We start from the raw sequence: 17,953 nt of genomic DNA, 5'->3' as shown, positions 1-17,953 counted from the left end.
CAAGTACTTCCAACAGTTCTTTAATAACAGATGGATTCCTGGTATTAATTCGGATGAAAACTATAGGCACACAGTATTTGTTCATTTGAGTGGAGAAAAATGACCATGTACTTGATCTTGCAGCATGCAGTGGTGCTTTTTTTTCTTTTTAGAAAATACTAGCTCTAATATAAACTCTATAAACAACTGAAGCATTTCTAAACAAACAAACACACACACATACAACAATAAAACTCAAATAATCCAGAATGAAAGAATAAAAAGAATAAATAAAAAGAATAAAAAGAATCCTAAGCACCAAAGGATTGCTTGTGTGCTTAAATGTAAAAACTTAATATTTCTTGGAAAACTCATTTCTGTGGAACAGCTTTTTCCCTGACAATGGTAAATAAATTATTGCTATGTTACTGAATCAAATCCCACATTCTGGTGAAATTGAAGGATCTTGATTGATTAATACTACATCAGTAACCAGATTCTCCTCTATAAAGATTTTTTGTAAACACAGAAGCATTAAAAGGCTAGATTTCCAGTCAATGTGAATTTTTCCATGTTCGATCTAGCAATTCAAATTCTCTATCCAATTCTTTGCTTTAAAAATAGAAGTCATTAAATACCAAAGATTGTTACTAATTCGTACTCTAAGCCCAGCAGAGAATCTTACCAGATATGTATCGACTTGGGTTACTCCTGAAGCGATCATCCACTAGAATAAGAGCTCCCCAATCATTTTTGTGTCGAATACACCTATAAAAAATAGGGAGAAAATGAAATAAATATAACAGTGAAAATAAAGCCACATTTCTAGTGGGACAGACAGAAGGTTGAGAAAATCAATGATGTGTCTGTCAGGTATCAAAATCAATGACATGTCCTTTAATCAAAGTCATTATTATGAGTAAAGTTTTTAGAAACTACTCAGTACAATGTACCAAAGTAGATGTATTAAAAACTCTCCTACTTTTGCCAACTACTGATAACATACCCAAAAATGTTACATGCATTCTATTTTGAAAGACAAAAAAATTATAGAAAATATTTCCCAAAACATTCTTTACACACACAATATTTTTTACCTTAAGTATTATATTAGCTGTAGATTTTATGTACATAACTTTTATTCTGGTTTAACAAGTTTTTATCATAAATGAATAAGTTTGTAAAAGAATTTTTGCACCAATTGATATAATCATGTAGTTGTTCTTTTTAGACTGTTAACATGGTGGATTATACTGGCAAAATTTCAAATACTGAGCTTGCCTTTCTTTCATCCCTAGAATAACCATTATGGTCATGTGCATTATTCTTTTTATAGATTGTTGGGTTCAATTTGCTAATTTTTAAAATTTTAAACATTATTAAAATTTTTAAAATTTAGTGGTTTTTCAGTTTGCAGGGCAGAAATTGAGACACAGATGTAGAGAATAAACGTATGGACACCAAGGGGGGAAAACAGCGGGGGGTGGTGGTGGTGGTGGTGGTGGTATGATGAATTGGGCGATTGGGATTGACATGTATACACTGATGTGTATAAAATTGATGGCTAACAAGGACCTGCTGCATAAAAAAAAAATTAAAAATAAAATTCAGTGGTTACATTTACAAGGTTCTGTAACCTATACCACTGTCTATCACAGAACATTTTTACCTCACCAAAAAGAAACCCCATGCCCATTAGTCACTCCCAATTACCCAGATCATTCCCCCTAACCCCTTGCAACCACAATCTACTTTCTGTCTGTATAGATATACTTATTTTGGACACTTCATATAACTAGAATCATATATGTCATTTTGTGTCTGGCTTCTTTCACTTAGCATGATGTTTTCAAGGTTACTTGTATCATGCATCAGTACTTTGTTCCTTCTTATGGCTGAATAATATTCCATTATATGGATATACCATAATTTATCCATTCATAAGTTAATGGGCATTTGGGTTGTTTCCACCTTTTGACTATTATGAATAATGCTACTATAAACATTTGTGTACAAGTTTTTATATGGATACATTTAAAAAATTCTTTTGGGTATATTCTTAGGAATAGAATTGCTAGGTTGTATAACTCTACGTTTAACTTTTAGAGGAACTGCTACATTTTTTTTTTTCCAAAGCAGTCACATAATTTTACATTTCCATTAGCTATGTATGAGATTTCCAATTTCTCCATAGCTTCACCAACACTTGTTACTGTCCATCTTTTTCAATAGATGTACCAGGAGGTATGAAGTGGTATTTCACTCTGGTTTGGATGTGCATTTCCCTAATGACTAATGATGATCTGCATCTTTTCATGTGCACAATGGCCACGTGTGTATCCTTTTTTTGAGAAATGTCTATTTAAATTATTGGTCCAAATTAAAATTGCATGATTTATATTTTTATTGTTGAACTGTAAGAGTTCTCTATATATTCTGGATATAAGACCCTTATCAGATACATGATTTGCAAATATTTTAGAAACCGTTGCCTAATCCAAGGTCAAGAAAATTTATACCTTGTTAGTCTTTGATCCATTTTGAGTTAACTTTTGTATATGGTGTGAGGTAGGGGTCTAACTTCATTCCTTTCCAGGTGGATATCCAATTATCCAAGAATTATCTGTGAAAAAGACTATTCTTTCCTCATTAAATTGTCTTGACACTTTTGTCAAAAATCCATTCACTGTAAATGCATGGGTTTGTTTCTGGACCCTCAATTTTACCCCTTGTTCTACATGTCTGTATTACATCAATACAATACAGTCTTGATTACTGTAGTTTTGCAGTAAGTTTGAAATTGAGAAGTGTCAGTTCTCCAGTTTTGTTCTTCTGTTTCAAATTTTTTGTGGCTATTCTGGGTCTCTTTCAATTTCCATATGAATTTTAGGATCAGCTTCTCAATTTCTGCACCCAATCCAGTTGGAATTCTGGTTGGGATTATATTAAATCTGTAGATCAATTTGGGGGAGAATGTTATCTTAATAATAATGTTTTCCAATCTGTCATCATGGAATTCTCCCATTTATTTAGAAATTTCTCTCAACAATATTTTGAAGCTTTCAGGGTACTTTCATTAAAGTTATTTCTAAGTATCTTGCTCTTTTTGATGCTACTATAAATGGAATTAACTTGATTTCATTTTTGGATTGTTCATTGCTGGTGTATAAAAATGTAACTGATATTTGTATAGTGAATATGCATCCTATAACTTTGCTGAACTTGTTTTAGTTCTAAATAGTTATTTTTTATGGATTCCTTAGTATTTCTATGTAGAATATCATGTCATTTGCAAATTTAAAGATAATTTTACTTCTTTTCCAATCTGGATATCTTTTATTTCTTTTTCTTGCCTAATTGCCCTAGCTAGAACCTCCAACACAAAAATGAATACAAGTGGTGAGAGCGGCCATCCTTATTTTATTCTCAAACTTAAGAGAAAAATGATAACTTTCACCATTCAGTATGATGTTAACTATTGTATGCATAGATGCCCTTTAAGGTTTAGGAAGTACCTGCTATTCCTACTTTGTTGAGTGTTATATTGTCAATTGCTTTTTCTCATCTTGAGATGATCTTGTGGTTTTTGTACTTTACTCTAATATGGTGTTACACTGATTTTAGCTGAACCAATAAACTGGCAGGGTGTTGAACCACCTTGCAGTCCTGAGATAAATTCCACTTGGTCACTGTGTACAATCCTTTTAGTAAGTTGCTGGATTCAGTGTTCTACTTTTCTGTTGAGGATTTTTGCATCTATAACCGTAAGAGATACTGCTCTGTAGCTTTCTTGTGATGTCTTTGATTACTTTTGGTATCAGGCAACACTGGCCTCATGGAATAAACTGGTACATGTTTCCTGTTCTATTTTTCATAAGCGTTTGTAAAGGATTCTCTTTAAATGTTTGCTAGAATTCATCAGTGGAGTCATTCTTTCCTGGGCTTTTCTTTGTGTGAAATTTTCGTATTACTAATTCTTCCACCTCTTCACTTGTTATAGTATTCAGACATTCGACTGCTTGAGTGTCAGTTTCCATAGCTATGTCTTTCTATGAATTTGTCCATCTTTTTTTTTTTAAAATAAATTTATTTATTATCTTTTTATTTTTGGCTGTGTTGGGTCTTCATTGCTGCACATGGGCTTTCTCTAATTGCAGCGAGCAGGGGCTGGTGGCTTCTCTTGTTGCTGAGCATGGGCTCTCGGCACACAGGCTTCATTAGTTGTGGCATGTGGGCTCAGTAGTTGTGAACTGCGGGCTCTAGAGCACAGGCTCAGTAGTTGTGGCACACAGGCTTAGTTGCTCCACAGCATGTGGGATCTTCCCAGGCCAGGGCTCTAACGTGTGTCCCCTGCATTGGCAGGAGGATTCTTAACAACTGTGCCACCAGGGAAGTCCTGAATTTGTCCAACTTATCTAAATTATGTATTTTGTTGTCATACAATTGTTCAAGTATTCTCTTATAATGCTTTATATTTCTGTAAGTTTGGCAGTAACAACCCCTCTTTCATTTCTAATTTTAGTAATTTGAGTCTTTTCTGCATTTTTTCTTGGTCAGTCTAGTTAAATGTCAATTTTCTTGATCTTTTCAAAGAGCCAACTTTTGTTACCCTGACTTTTTCTACTTTATTTTCTATTTCCTTTATTTCCATTCTAATCTCTACTATTCCTTTGATCTGCTTGCCTTGGGTTTGATTTGCCCTTCTTTCCTTAATTCCTTAAGGTAGAAGGTTAGAGTACTGATTTCAGATATTCTTTTTTTTTTTAATATAGGCATTTATAAAAATAAATTTCTCTCTGAGCACTGCTTTCACTCTACCCTCAAAATTTTGGTACACTGTGTTATCATATTCATTTATCACAAGGTATTTTCTAATCTCCCTTTTGATTTCTTCTTTGATCCACTGGTTAGGAGTATGTTCTTTAATTTCCATGTATTTATAAGTTTTTAAATTTTCTGTCTGTTACTGATTTATACTATCATTCCACTGTGATCAGAAAAGATACTTTCTATGATTTTAACCATTTAAAATGTATTGAAATTTATTTTGTAGCCTAACATATGGTCTATCCTGAAGTATGTGTCATGTACACTTAAGAAGAATGTGCATTCTGTTATTGTAGGGTAGAGTGTAATAAATATGTTAGGTTTGTAATTGTTGGTTTATAGTGCTGTTCAAGACTTTCCTTTTCTGTTGATTTTCTTTCTAACTATTCTATCCATTATTGAAAGTGGGGTATTAAAGTCTCCAACTATAACTGTTGAATTAATGGAGTGAAAATTTTATTAGAAAATTTCTAGTAACAAAAAGGTTATTTTGTCTGGTATTAGTATAACCAAATCAGTTGTCTTTTGTTTACTGCTTGCATGTCTTTTTCTGTTTACACTTGATCTAGTTGTGTTTTTTAACCAAAGCATTTATCTTTCAGGCAGCATAAAGTTGGATCATGTCCTTTTTAAAAAAATTCATTTTGCCAATCTTTTTCTTTTGATTGGAGTGCTTAGTCCATTTACACTTAATGTAATTACTGATAAGGTAGAATTTACTTAGCTATTTTGCAAATATCCACTTTACTATTTGTTTTCTGTCTTTTTTGTTATTGTTCTTCCACTATTCCTTCATTACTGCCTTCTTCTGTGTGCAATAGATATTTGAGTTATTTTATTAATGGTTGCTTTGAGGATTATAATAAACACCTTAATTTATAAAAATCTATTTTGGATTGATAGCAACTTAATTTCAGTAGTATACAAAAACACTGCTCCTGTATAACTCTGTTTCTTCCCCCCAACCCTTGTGCTATTATTTTAATATAAATTATATCTTTAAACATTGTACACCTGTGCAGAAAAGAGTTAATACAGCAGGCCAAGTTGCTTATCCCTAGAAAGGCCTGAATATAAGGTAGCCCTTGGTTGGTGTTTAGATTTCAGGGAGGGTTCCAATCACTAACTAAAAGAAAATCTCACTGTGTCTACAATGTCTGTGGAAAAATATGGTTAATGCTGAACACCTGCTTTGCTTCTGAGAGTCTAGACTTTGGGGAAATGTTAGGCAGAGTCTGCCTATACGACCAGCCCAAATAAAAAAACCGGGTGCTGAGTCTCTAACAAGCTCTCCCGATTGGCTATTATTTCACACATTACCACAATTCATTGCTGGGAAACTAAGTGTGCCCTGTGTGACTCCATTGAGAGAGGACCCTCGGAAGATTGTACCTGGCTTCCCCTGGAGTTTGCCCATGTGCCTATTCCCTTTGCTGTTTTTGCTTTGTATCCTTTCACTGTAATAAATCCTAGGTGTGCATACAGCTATATGCTGAGTCTATCACTGCTCCTGGTGAATAACTGAACCTAAACATCGTCTTTGGGACTGCCAATACAATGCCTATTACCACAGACTTAAGTTTATTGTTTTATGCAGTTGTTTTCAAAAATCAAACAGGAGAAAAAGTTATTAAAATATAGTTATATTGGGCTTCCCTGGTGGCACAGTGGTTGAGAGTCTGCCTGCCGATGCAGGGGACACGGGTTCGTGCCCTGGTCCGGGAAGATCCCACATGCCGCGGAGCAGCTGGGCCTGTGAGCCATGGCCGCTGAGCCTGTGCTCCGCAACGGGACAGGCCACAACAGTGAGAGGCCCGCATACCGCAAAAAAAACAAAACCAAAAAAAAGTTATATTGTTTTTTATATTTACCTATGAAATTACCTTTACAGATGCTCTTTATTTCTTCATGTGGATATAGTTACTGGTTAGTGTCCTTTCATTTCAGCCAGAAAAAGACTCCCTTTAGTATTTCTTGTACAATAAGTTTTCTAGAGATTAATTCTCTCAGTTTTTGTTTATTTGGAAATGTTCTACTTTCTCCTTAATTTTTGAAGGATAGTTTTGTTAGATATAGATTCAACTGACAGTCTTTTTCTTTTGGCCTTTTAAACATGTCATTTCACTGCTTTCTTCTCTCCATGGTTTCCAGTGAGAAATCTGCTTAAATTATTGAGGATACCTTGTATAATGAGTTGGTTTTCTCTTGCTGCTGTCTAGATTCTCTCTTTGTCTTTTGACAGCTTGATCATGACATTTCTATGTATGGATCTCTTTGAGTTCAAACTACTTGGAGTTTTCTGATTTTCTTAGATGTGTCATCAAATTAGATGTGTCACCAAATTAGGGAAGTTTCCAGCCATTACTTTTTCAAAAAAATCTTTGTTTCTTTCTCTCTCTTCTCTCCCTCTAAGACTCTCTTTATGTGTATGTTGGTATGCTTGATGGGGTTGTACAGGTTCCTGAGGCTATCTTAATTATTTTTCATTCTTTTTCTTTCTGTTCCTCAGACTGGAAACCAATTCTTTCTTCTTCCTGCTCAAAACTGCTGTTGAGCCCCTCTACTAAATTTTTCATTTCACTTATTGTAGGTTTCAACTACAGAATTTCCATTAGGTTTTTGTTTTTTTTTTAAATTCTATCTAACTATTGATATTCTCCATCTGGTGAAACATCATTCTCATAGTTTCCTATAGTTCTTTAGACATAATTTCCTTGGTTCCTTGATCATATTTAAAATAGCTTTATATACTAACTACAACATCTGGACTCCCTTAGGGATAATTCTTATTGACTGCTTTCTCCCCTGTGTATGGGGAATATATTCTTCTTTGCACATGCCATAATTTTTGTTGAAAAGAGTACATTTTAAATAATGTAATCTGGCAACTGTAGAAATCAGATTCTTCCTCCCTCCCCAAGGATTTTTGTTGTTGATGCTGCTGTTGTTGTTGCTGTGACTTTTCTGAAATCATTTTGTAAAGTCTGTATTCTGTCATGTGTGACCATTGCTAGGTCAGCTTAGTGGTCAGCTAATGATTAGACAGAGATTTCCTTAAACATCTGGAATCCACAGTCTCCCATTCTTTGCCAAGAGGCTTTGCATGTGTTTTTGGATACATTTTTGAGCCTTGATCAGGCAGGCAAAAACTCTACCTTAGTCTTCACTTCCTGCTTCAGCAGAGCCTCAAGGTCACACAGAGGTGAGAGCTTAGGACCTTCTCAGGTCTTATGAGCATGTGCACATCCCTGGTCATGTGCACAGTCCTAAACATTCCTACTAGAGTCTCAGGAATATGTCGGAACTTTTAAAGCCCCCATGGAAATCTCATTTCCCAGCTTTACTCTTTAAGCTTTTCAGTTAGTTTGTTATTTGTCCCAATTTTCATTCATTGTCTCAGGAAGCTGTGAAGTTAAACAACTGCTTAAGTGAGCTCTGAGACAGGTACAAATTTCCCCATATTATCCTTTGAATGTCTGCAGGATATGTAGTAATATCACCTCCTTTATTCCAGATATTGGCAATTTGTGGCTTTTTTTTTGGTCAGTTTACCTATAAGTCAGTAGATTTTATTGATTGCTTTAAAAATGGATTTTATTGATTTTTTAGTTTCATTGACTTATATTCTTTTCTTTTTTCTGTTTGCTTTACATTTATTTTGCTCTTCTTTTCTAGCTTCTTAAGGTAGAAGTTTAGATAACTGATTAGAGATCTTTGTTTCTGAAAATAAACATTTAATGATATAAATTTCCCAGTGAGCTCTGCTATACCTGTGGTCCACAAATTTTGATATGATGATTTTCATTTCTGGTGAGTTCACAATATTTTCTAATTATCCTAAGACATCCTGTTTTTCCTATGGATTTTTAAAGATGTTATTAATTTCCAAGTACTTGGACATTTTTATGTTATTTTTCTGTTATTGATTTCTAGTTTGTTTATTTGCAGCATGGTCAAAGAACACACTACGATTTCAAATCCTTAAAAAAAATTTTAAGTTTATCACCCAGGATATTGTCTAAATTGGTACATATTCCTTGTGTTTATTCTGCTATTGTTGGGTGGAGTGCTCTATAATGTCAATTCAATCTAGCTGGCTAATAATATTGTTTAAGTCTTCCATCTCTTTATTGGTTTTCTGTTTACTACTTCTATCTATTACTGAGAGAGGAATTTTAAAGTCTCCAACCATGCTTGTGGATTTGTCTATTTCTCTATTCAGATGTCAGCTTTTGTGTCATGTATTTTGAAGATCTATTTTTAGGTGCATACACATTTAGGATTGTTATGTCTTTCTGATAAATTGACCCTTTCATCATTATGTAAATTTTCTTCTAACACCCCAATAATTTTCTTTCCTCTTAATTCTACTTTGTCCTGATATTAATATAGTTATTCCAACCAGTTCATTGGTATTTTGAATTCTGGTCTTCTTCCGCAATCTGTCTACTATTATTCACTTTTCACGGTACTCAAATAGGTGCTCCATGCATTCTGTCTAGCTTTTAAAGACAGTACAGAATGTACTTACTCCATCTTATCTAGAATTGAAACCTCCAGACTCTTTATTTTTTTAATGTTTATTTATTTATTTTCTTATGAGTCATCCATTTTATACCATCAGTGTATACATGTCAATTCCAATCTCCCAATCCATCACACCACAACCCCCACCACCTGCCGCTTTGCCCCCTTGGTGTCCATATGTTTGTTCTCTACTTCTGTGTCTCAGTTTCTGCTCTGCAAACCAGTTCATCTGTACCATTTTCTGGGTTCCACATATATGCGTAAATATACGATATTTGTTTTTCTCTTTCTGACTTACTTCACTCTGTATGACAGTCTCTAGATGCATCCATGTATCTACAAATGACCCAATTTCCTTCCTTCTTATGACTGAATAATATTCCATTCTATACATGTACATCTTCTTTACACATTCGTCTGTCAATGGGCATTTAGGTTGCTTCCATAACCTGGCTATTGTAAATAGTGCTGCAATGAACATTGGGGTGCATGTGTCTTTTTGAATTATGGTTTTCTCTGGGTATATGCCCAGTAGTGGGATTGCTGGGTCATATGGTAGTTCTATTTTTAGTGTTTTAAGGAACCCATACTGTTCTCCATAGTGGCTGTATCAATTTACATTCCCACCAACAGTGCAAGTCAGTTCCCATTTCTCCACACCCTCGCCAGCATTTGTTGTTTGTAGATTTTTTGATGATGCCCATTCTAACTGATGTGAGGTGATACCTCATTGTAGTTTTGATTTGCATTTCTCTAATAATTAGTGATGTTGAGCAGCTTTTTTTCACCATTGAGAATGATGTTTGCTGTGGGTTTGTCATATATAGCCTTTATTATATTGAGGTAGGTTCCCTCATGTGCTTCTTGGCCATCTGTATGTCTTCTATGGAGAAATGTCTATTTAGGTCTGCCCATTTTTGGATTGGTTGTTTGTTCTTTTAATATCGAGCTGCATGAGCTGTTTATATATTTTGGAGATTAATCCTTTGTCTGATGATTCATTTGCAAATATTTCTCCCATTCTGAGGGTTGTCTTTTTGTCTTGTTTATGGTCTCCTTTGCTGTGCAAAAGCTTTTAAGTTTCATTAGGTCCCATTTGTTTATTTTTATTTCCATTACTCTGGAGGTGGATCAAAAAATATCTTGCTGTGATTTATGTCAAAGAGTGTTCTTCCGATGTTTTCCTCTAAGAGTTTTACAGTGCCTGGTCTTACACTTAGGTCTCTAGTCCATTTTGAGTTTATTTTTGTGTATGGTGTTAGGGAGTGTTCTAATTTCATTCTTTTAAATGTAGCTGTCCAGTTTTCCCAGCACCAATTACTGAAGAGACTGTCTTTTCTCCATTGTATATCCTTGTCTCCTTTGTCATAGATTAGTTGACCATAGATGCGTGGGTTTATCTCTGGGCGTTCTATCCTGTTCCATTGATCTATATTTTGGTTCTTGTGCCAGTACCATACTGTCTTGATTACTGTAGGTTTGTAGTATAGTCTGAAGTCAGGGAGTCTGATTCCTCCAGCTCTGTTTTTTTCCCTCAAGACTGCTTCGGCTATTCGGGATGTTTTGTGTCTCCATACAAATTTTGAGATTTTATATTCTAGTTCTGTAAAAAATGCCATTGGTAATTTGACAGGGATTTCATTGAATCTGCAGATTGCTTTGGGTAGTATAGTCATTTTCACAATATTGATTCTTCCAATCCAAGAACATGGTATATCTCTCTATCTGCTGGTATCATCTTTAATTTCTTTCATCAGTGTCTTATAGTTTTCTGCATACAGGTCTTTTGTCTCCCTAGGTAGGTTTATTCCTAGGTATTTTATTCTTTTTGTTGCAACGGTAAATGGGAGTGTTTCCTTAATTTCCCTTTCAGATTTTTCATCATTAGTGTATAGGAATGCAACAGATTTCTGTGCATAAATTTTGTATCCTGCAACTTTACCAAATTCATTGATTAGCTCTAGTACTTTTCTGGTGGCATCTTTAGGATTCTCTATGTATAGTATTATGTCATCTGCTAACAGTGACAGTTTTACTTCTTCTTTTCCAATTTCTATTCCTTTTACTTATTTTTCTTCTCTGATTGCCACGGCTAGGACTTCCAAAACTATGTTGAATAATAGTGGTGAGGGTGGACATCCTTGTCTTGTTCCTGATCTTACAGGAAATGCTTTCAGTTTTTCACCATTGAGAATGATGTTTGCTGTGGGTTTGTCATATATAGCCTTTATTATGTTGAGGTAGGTTCCCTCTATGCCCACTTTCTGGAGAGTTTTTATCATAAATGGGTGTTGAATTTTGTGAAAAGCTATTTCTGCATCTATTGAGATGATCATATGTTTTCATTCTTCAATTTGTTAATATGGTGTATCACACTGATTGATCTGCATATACTGAAGAATCCTTGCATCTCTGGGATAAATCCCACTTGATCATGGTGTATGATCCCTTTAATGTGTTGTTAGATACTGTTTGCTAGTATTTTGTTGAGGATTTTTGCATGTATATTTATCAGTTATATTGGTCTTTAATTTTCTTTTTTTGTAGCATGTTTCATTTTGGTATTAGGGTGATGGTGGCCTCACAGAATGAGTTGGGGAGTTTTCCTTCCTCTGCAATTTTTTTGAATGGAAGATTTTGAGAAGAATAGGTGTTAACTCTTCTCTAAATGTTTGATAGAATTCACCTGTAAAGCCATCTGGTCCTGGACTTTTGTTTGTTGGAAGATTTTAAATCACAGTTTCAATTTCAGTACTTGTGATTGGTCTGTTCATATTTTCTAATTCTTCCTGGTTCAGTCTTGGCAGGTTATACCTAAGAATCTGTCCATTTCTTCCAGGTTGTCCATTTTATTGGCATAGAGTTGCCTGTAGTAGTCTCTTAGGATGCTTTGTATTTCTGTGGTGTCTGTTGTAACTTCTCCTTTTTCATTTCTAATTTTACTGATTTCAGTCCTCTCCCTCTTTTTCTTGATGAGTCTAGCTAATGGTTTATCAATTTTATCTTCTCAAGAACCAGCTTTTAGTTTTATTGGTCTTTGCTACTGTTTTCTTTGTTTCTAATTCATTTATTTCTGCTCTGATATTTATATTTTTCCTTCTGCTAACTTTGGGTTTAGTTTGTTCTTCTTTCTCTAGTTCCTTTAGGTGTAATGTTAGATTGTTTATTTGAGATTTTTCTTGTTTCTTGAGGTAGGCTTGTATAGCTATAAACTTTCCTCTTAGAACTGCTTTTGCTGCATCCCATAGGTTTTGGATCATCGTGTTTTCATTGTCATTTGTCTCTAGGTATATTTTGATTTCCTCTTTGATTTCTTCAGTGATCTCTTAGTTATTTAGGAAGGTATTGTTTAGCCTCCATGTGTTTGTGTTTTTTACATTTTTTCCCCTCTAACTGATTTCTAATCTCATAGCGTTGTGGTCAGAAATGATGCTTGATATGATTTCAATTTTCTTAAGTTTACTGAGGCTTGATTTGTGACCCAAGATGTAATCTATCCTGGAGAATATTCCGTGTGCACTTGAGAAGAAAGTGTAATCTGCTGTTTTTGGATGGAATGTCCTATAAATATCAATTAAATATATCTGGTCTACTGTGCCATTTAAAGCTTGTCTTTCCTTATTAATTTTCATTTTGGATTATCTGTCCATTGGTGTAAGTGAGGTGTTAAAGTCCCCCACTATTATTGTGTTACTGTCGATTTCCTCTTTTAGAGCTGTTAGCAGTTGCCTTATGTATTGAGGTGCTCCTATGTTGGGTGCATATATATTTATAATTGTTATATCTTCTTCTTGGATTGATCCCTTGATCATTACGTAGTGTCCTTCCTTGTCTCTTGTAACATTCTTTATTTTAAAGTCTATTTTATCTGATATGAGTATTGCTACTTCAGCTTTCTTTTGATTTCTATTTGTATGGAATATTTTTTTCCATCCCCTCACTTTCAGTCTGTATGTGTCCCTAGGTCTGAAGTGGGTCTCTTGTAGACAGCATATATATGGGTCTTGTTTTTGTACCCATTCAGTAAGCCTGTGTCTTTTGGTTGGAACATTTAATCTATTCACATTTAAGGTAATTATCAATATGTATGTTCCTATGACCATTTTCTTAATTGTTTTGCATTTGTTTTTGTAGGTCCTTTTCTTCTCTTGTGTTTCCCACTTACAGAAGTTCCTCTAGCATTTGTTGTATAGCTGGTTTGGTGGTGCTGAATTCTCTTAGCTTTTGCTTGTCTGTAAAGCTTTTGATTTCTCCATCAAATCTGAATGAGATCCTCGTTTGGTAGAGTAATCTTGGTTGTAGGTTCTTCCCTTTCATCACGTTAAGTATATCATGCCACTCCCTTCTGGCTTGTAGAGTTTCTGCTGAGAAATCAGCTGTTAACCTTATGGGAGTTCCCTTGTATGTTATTTGTCATTTTTCCCTTGCTGCTTTCAATAATTTTTCTATCTTTAATTTTTGCCAATTTGATTACTATGTGTCTCAGTGTGTTTCTACTTGGGTTTATCCTGTATGGGACTCTCTGTGTTTCCTGGACTTGGGTGGCTATTTCCTTTCCCACGTTAGGGAAGTTTTTGACTACAATCTCTTCAAATATGTTCTCGGGTCCTTTCTCTCTCTCTTCTCCTTCTGGGACCCCTATAACGTGAATGTTGTTGCGTTTCATGTTGTCCCAGAGGTCTCTTAGGCTGTCTTCATTTCTTTTCATTCTTTTTTCTTTATTCTGTTACATGGCAGTGAATTCCACCATTCTGTCTTCCAGATCACTTATCCGTTCTTCTGCCTTGGTTATTTTGCTATTGATTCCTTCTAGTGTAGTTTTCATTTCAGTTATTGTATTGCTCATCTCTGTTTGTTTGTTCTTTAATTCTTCTAGATCTTTGTTAAACATTTCTTGCATCTTCTTGATCTTTGCCTCCATTCTTTTTCCGAGGTCCTGGATTATTTTCACTATCATTATTCTGAATTCTTTTCCTGGAAGGTTGCCTATCTCCACTTCATTTAGTTGTTTTTCTGGGGTTTTATCTTGTTCCTTCATCTGGACATAGCCCTCTGACTTTTCATCTTGTCTATCTTTCTGTGAATGTGGTTTTTGTTCCACAGGCTGCAGGACTGCAGTTCTTCTTGCTTCTGCTGTCTGTCCTCTGGTGGATGAGGCTATCTAAGAGGCTTGTGGAAGCTTCCTGATGGGAGGGACTGGTGGTGGGTAGAGCTGGCTGTTGCTCTTGTGGGCAGAGCTCAGTAAAACTTTACTCCCCTTGTCTGCTGATGGGTGGGGCTGAGTTCCCTCCCTGTTGGGTGTTTGGCCTGAGGCGATCCAACACTGGAGCCTACCCAGGCTCTTTGGTGGGGGCCAATGGTGGACTCTGGGAGGGCTCACACCAAGGAGTCCTTCCCAGAACTTCTGCTGCCAGTGTCCTTGTCCCTTGGTGAGCCACAGCTGTCCCCACCTCCACAGGAGACCCTCCAACACTGGCAGGTAGGTCTAGCTCAGTCTCCTATTGGGTCACTGCTTCTTCCCTTGGGTCCTGATGCGCACACTACTTTGTGTGTGCCCTCCAAGAGTGGAGTCTCTGTTTCCCCCAGTCCTGCCAAAGTCTTGCAATCAAATCCCACTAGCCTTCAAAGTCTGATTCTCTAGGAATTCCTCCTCCCGTTGCCAGGCCCCCAGGTTGGGAAGCCTGACATGTGGCTCAGAACCTTCACTCCAGTGGGTGGACTTCTGTGGTATAAGTGTTCTCCAGTTTGTCAGTCACCCACCCAGCAGTTATGGGATTTGATTTTATTGTGATAGCGCCCCTCCTGTCTCACTGCAGCCTCTTTGTCTTTGCATGTGGGGTATCTTTTTTGGTGAGTTCCAGTGTCTTCCTGTCGATGACTGTTCAGCAGTTAGTTGTGATTCTGGTGTTCTCAAAAGAATGAGAGCATGTCCTTCTACTCTGCCATCTTGAACCAATCTCCAGACTCTTTAAAAAGTTAATTTTAGCTTGTAAATTTTAATTTTTAATCAAATACACAAGCATAGTTTAAAAGTCAAATAGTATTATAATTGTTTTAATAAAAACAGAATTTTCTTTTGCCTACCCACACCACATCTCCAATTCCCAATCTCAGAAACAAGTAATTGAAAATATTTTACATAGTTCTTGTGGTCATTTGCCTCCATATTTCTAAATAACATACTACTACTACTTCCTGGTTTTTAACCATTAGAAATCATTTACTGACTCTTCCTACAGAAGATGTTTATCTCATATCACTGATAACTTCACTACCTCTCCATTCTTCCAGCAGCATTATATCACAATTCTTTTGTAAATCAATATTCAGTGGATTACCATTTAAAGGTGAATTACATGATCCAGTATGATTACATGTCCTTTCCCATACAAGACGTTTTTGTCTGCCTTGGAGTTAATAACTCTCCCTCTTTCCTTTTTTGCTTAATTTTCTATGTTTCTATCATTAATTAATTCCCACTTTGTCACAGCTGCAAGAATTTTTCTCAATAAGGGCAAAACCTTCCATCCTCAAAAACCAATCTAGACTAACTACTATGGGACTGCCACACAGATTCATCCCAGAGCTTTCTTCCTTGGTTGTTTTGGGAATTTCACTTTTCTGGGTTGGAACTCCAGTTTCCTGCATCCTTGGTATTCCTCTTTCTGAATTTTCTCTTCTTTGTTGGAGAATATCTTTCAGTTGGATCCTGAGAAAGTGTGCATTTGAAGCAAATGTTTAGGTCCTTTAATACTGAATACTGAATGCTTTAGTCTGTCTTACAGTTTATTGATCATTTGCATTGCTAAGAACTTAGATTGCAAGTCAAAAATTTCCCTCAAATAATTGAAGATAATTTTCAACTGTCTTTCAGCTTCTAGTATTGCTTTTAAGAAGTCTGTTTCAATACTGATTCTATATCTTTTGTATGAGAGTTCTCTTTTTCTCCCTGGAAGGTTTCAGGACCTTTTCTTTACCTTGGGTACTTTGAAACTGCATAGTGAAGAGCTTTGTAGCTTTTCCCTCTTTACTGGTGCTTGAGTGGATGCTTTCATCAGGAAAGTATGTCCTTCAATTCTGAGCATTTTTCTTGAATTATTCCTTTGACATGTTTCTTTCTCTATTTTCTCTAGTCTCTTCATATGGAGCTCCTATTTATCAGAAGTTGTTTCCTGCATACTGATCCTCTAATTTTCTAGTTATTCTTTCCCATTTTCTTTCTCTTTGATTTTTGGATGTGGGAAATTTCAATTTTCTCTCCTAAGCCCAATTCTGCATTTAAAATTTGTTGCTACCATATTAATGTCTAGGAGTTTTTTTCTTATTTTCTGTTCTTGTTTTATGGAGGCAATATCTTACCTCCCCCTATGGGTATTACTGATAAAATTTTTTAAAGTTTTCTTTTATCCAACAGTTGGCAAACTATAGTCCACAGGGAAAATCTGGTCCATATCATGTTTTTGTATAGCCTGCAATCTAGGAATGGTATTTACATTTTAAAGGTTAAAGAAAAAACAAAGAAGAATGTGGATGCAGACTGTATGTGGCCTGAAAAACATAAAATATGTACTTATCTGGCCCTTTACAGAAAAAGTTTGCCAACTTCTTTTCTACTGCACTGTTTCTGTTTTCTACAAGTTATTCCACCCTGCTTTTGTTTCGTTGGTATTGTTTTGGTCTCTGTTTTTCCTATTACAGACATTCTTTGAATATCTGGTGAAGACTCCATGCACTTATTTAAGAGTAAGGCACTAAAGTGCTGATTGGTAGCTTTGTGTACATGGGTGAGACTTATAGGCTGGGAGGCTTGCAGTAAGGTAGGAACAGGGCCACTTTGTTACTATCTGTAGGCCCTTATTCATGGGGTGGTCAGTTTTCTTAGACAGGAACACTGTACTTTCCTGCCGTGAAGATATAAGATTGATTGTCAGCCTACTCAGAGCTGAGAAGAAAAAGAGAATGGAGCTCTCACATTCAGTAGGTAGACTTTTCTTACCCCACATCTTTAATACATCCTTAGCTGTAACTGTAGTTAAAGAATATATAGATTCTCTAGTTCATTCTATCCAGAGAGTAAACCTGGGTGGGGGAGGGGGCTGTCTAACTACTACATATACTAACTTGCAACCAATCCTCTTTAGTTTAACAGTGCTTTAACCAACACCTTAGAGTACCCCCAAGTCCTAAGCTTTTCCTAAGCTTGAATCTGGAAGATCTTGTTAGCTTTCATGATTACAGATTTAAATTTCAGCTTTCTCTTGCCTGCTAAGTCATTCAATTATTCATCTGTTTTCCAGTGTTCAAAATTTATTGACAGCTCATCTGTCATTGTCTCTTCTCCCACTCTTTTCAACTTTATAGGTTTGACATTTTCATTCCTTAACTATCATGGGATTTTGAAAGGGGGGTGAAAATTAACATAAAGGTTTGATTATTCCATAGGGACATTAAAAATCTAAATTTTATATGACGTTCTTGTGTGATATTTTAAAGTAATCCATAGGTTCTGAGGCATCAGACCAACCATAAAATTGGGCAGGATAGGAAGATGTATATTGCCAATATTATATAACAGTGTTGAAAATCAATGCAAAGTCAGGGTGCTATTCTATTTTGGTTT

The 17,953-nt window shown here is 35.6% G+C and overlaps 1 protein-coding gene across 7 annotated transcripts in view; it reads right to left on the bottom strand.

Annotated features, from left to right (window-relative positions):
• The window catches only part of BRIP1 (BRCA1 interacting DNA helicase 1), a 201,000-nt gene that overhangs the window by 8,046 nt on the left and 175,001 nt on the right, over positions 1–17,953 (bottom strand). For all 7 annotated transcript variants that reach the window (XR_003428779.1, XR_003428778.1, XM_027087284.1 and 4 more), the window contains one exon: positions 665–747. Coding sequence is in view for 5 of the 7 variants with exons in the window: in XM_027087284.1 (XP_026943085.1) it covers positions 665–747 (83 nt within the window). In the remaining 2 variants the exon portion in view is untranslated. The remainder of the gene's footprint in view (positions 1–664; positions 748–17,953) is intronic.

Source organism: Aethalodelphis obliquidens, unplaced genomic scaffold (genome assembly GCF_003676395.1).
Source record: "Aethalodelphis obliquidens isolate GAN/ISIS:26980383/991018 unplaced genomic scaffold, ASM367639v1 scaffold58, whole genome shotgun sequence".
Lineage (NCBI taxonomy): Eukaryota > Metazoa > Chordata > Mammalia > Artiodactyla > Delphinidae > Aethalodelphis > Aethalodelphis obliquidens.
Note: the sequence above shows the minus strand (reverse complement) of the source record. Positions and strands in the feature narration are given on the sequence as shown.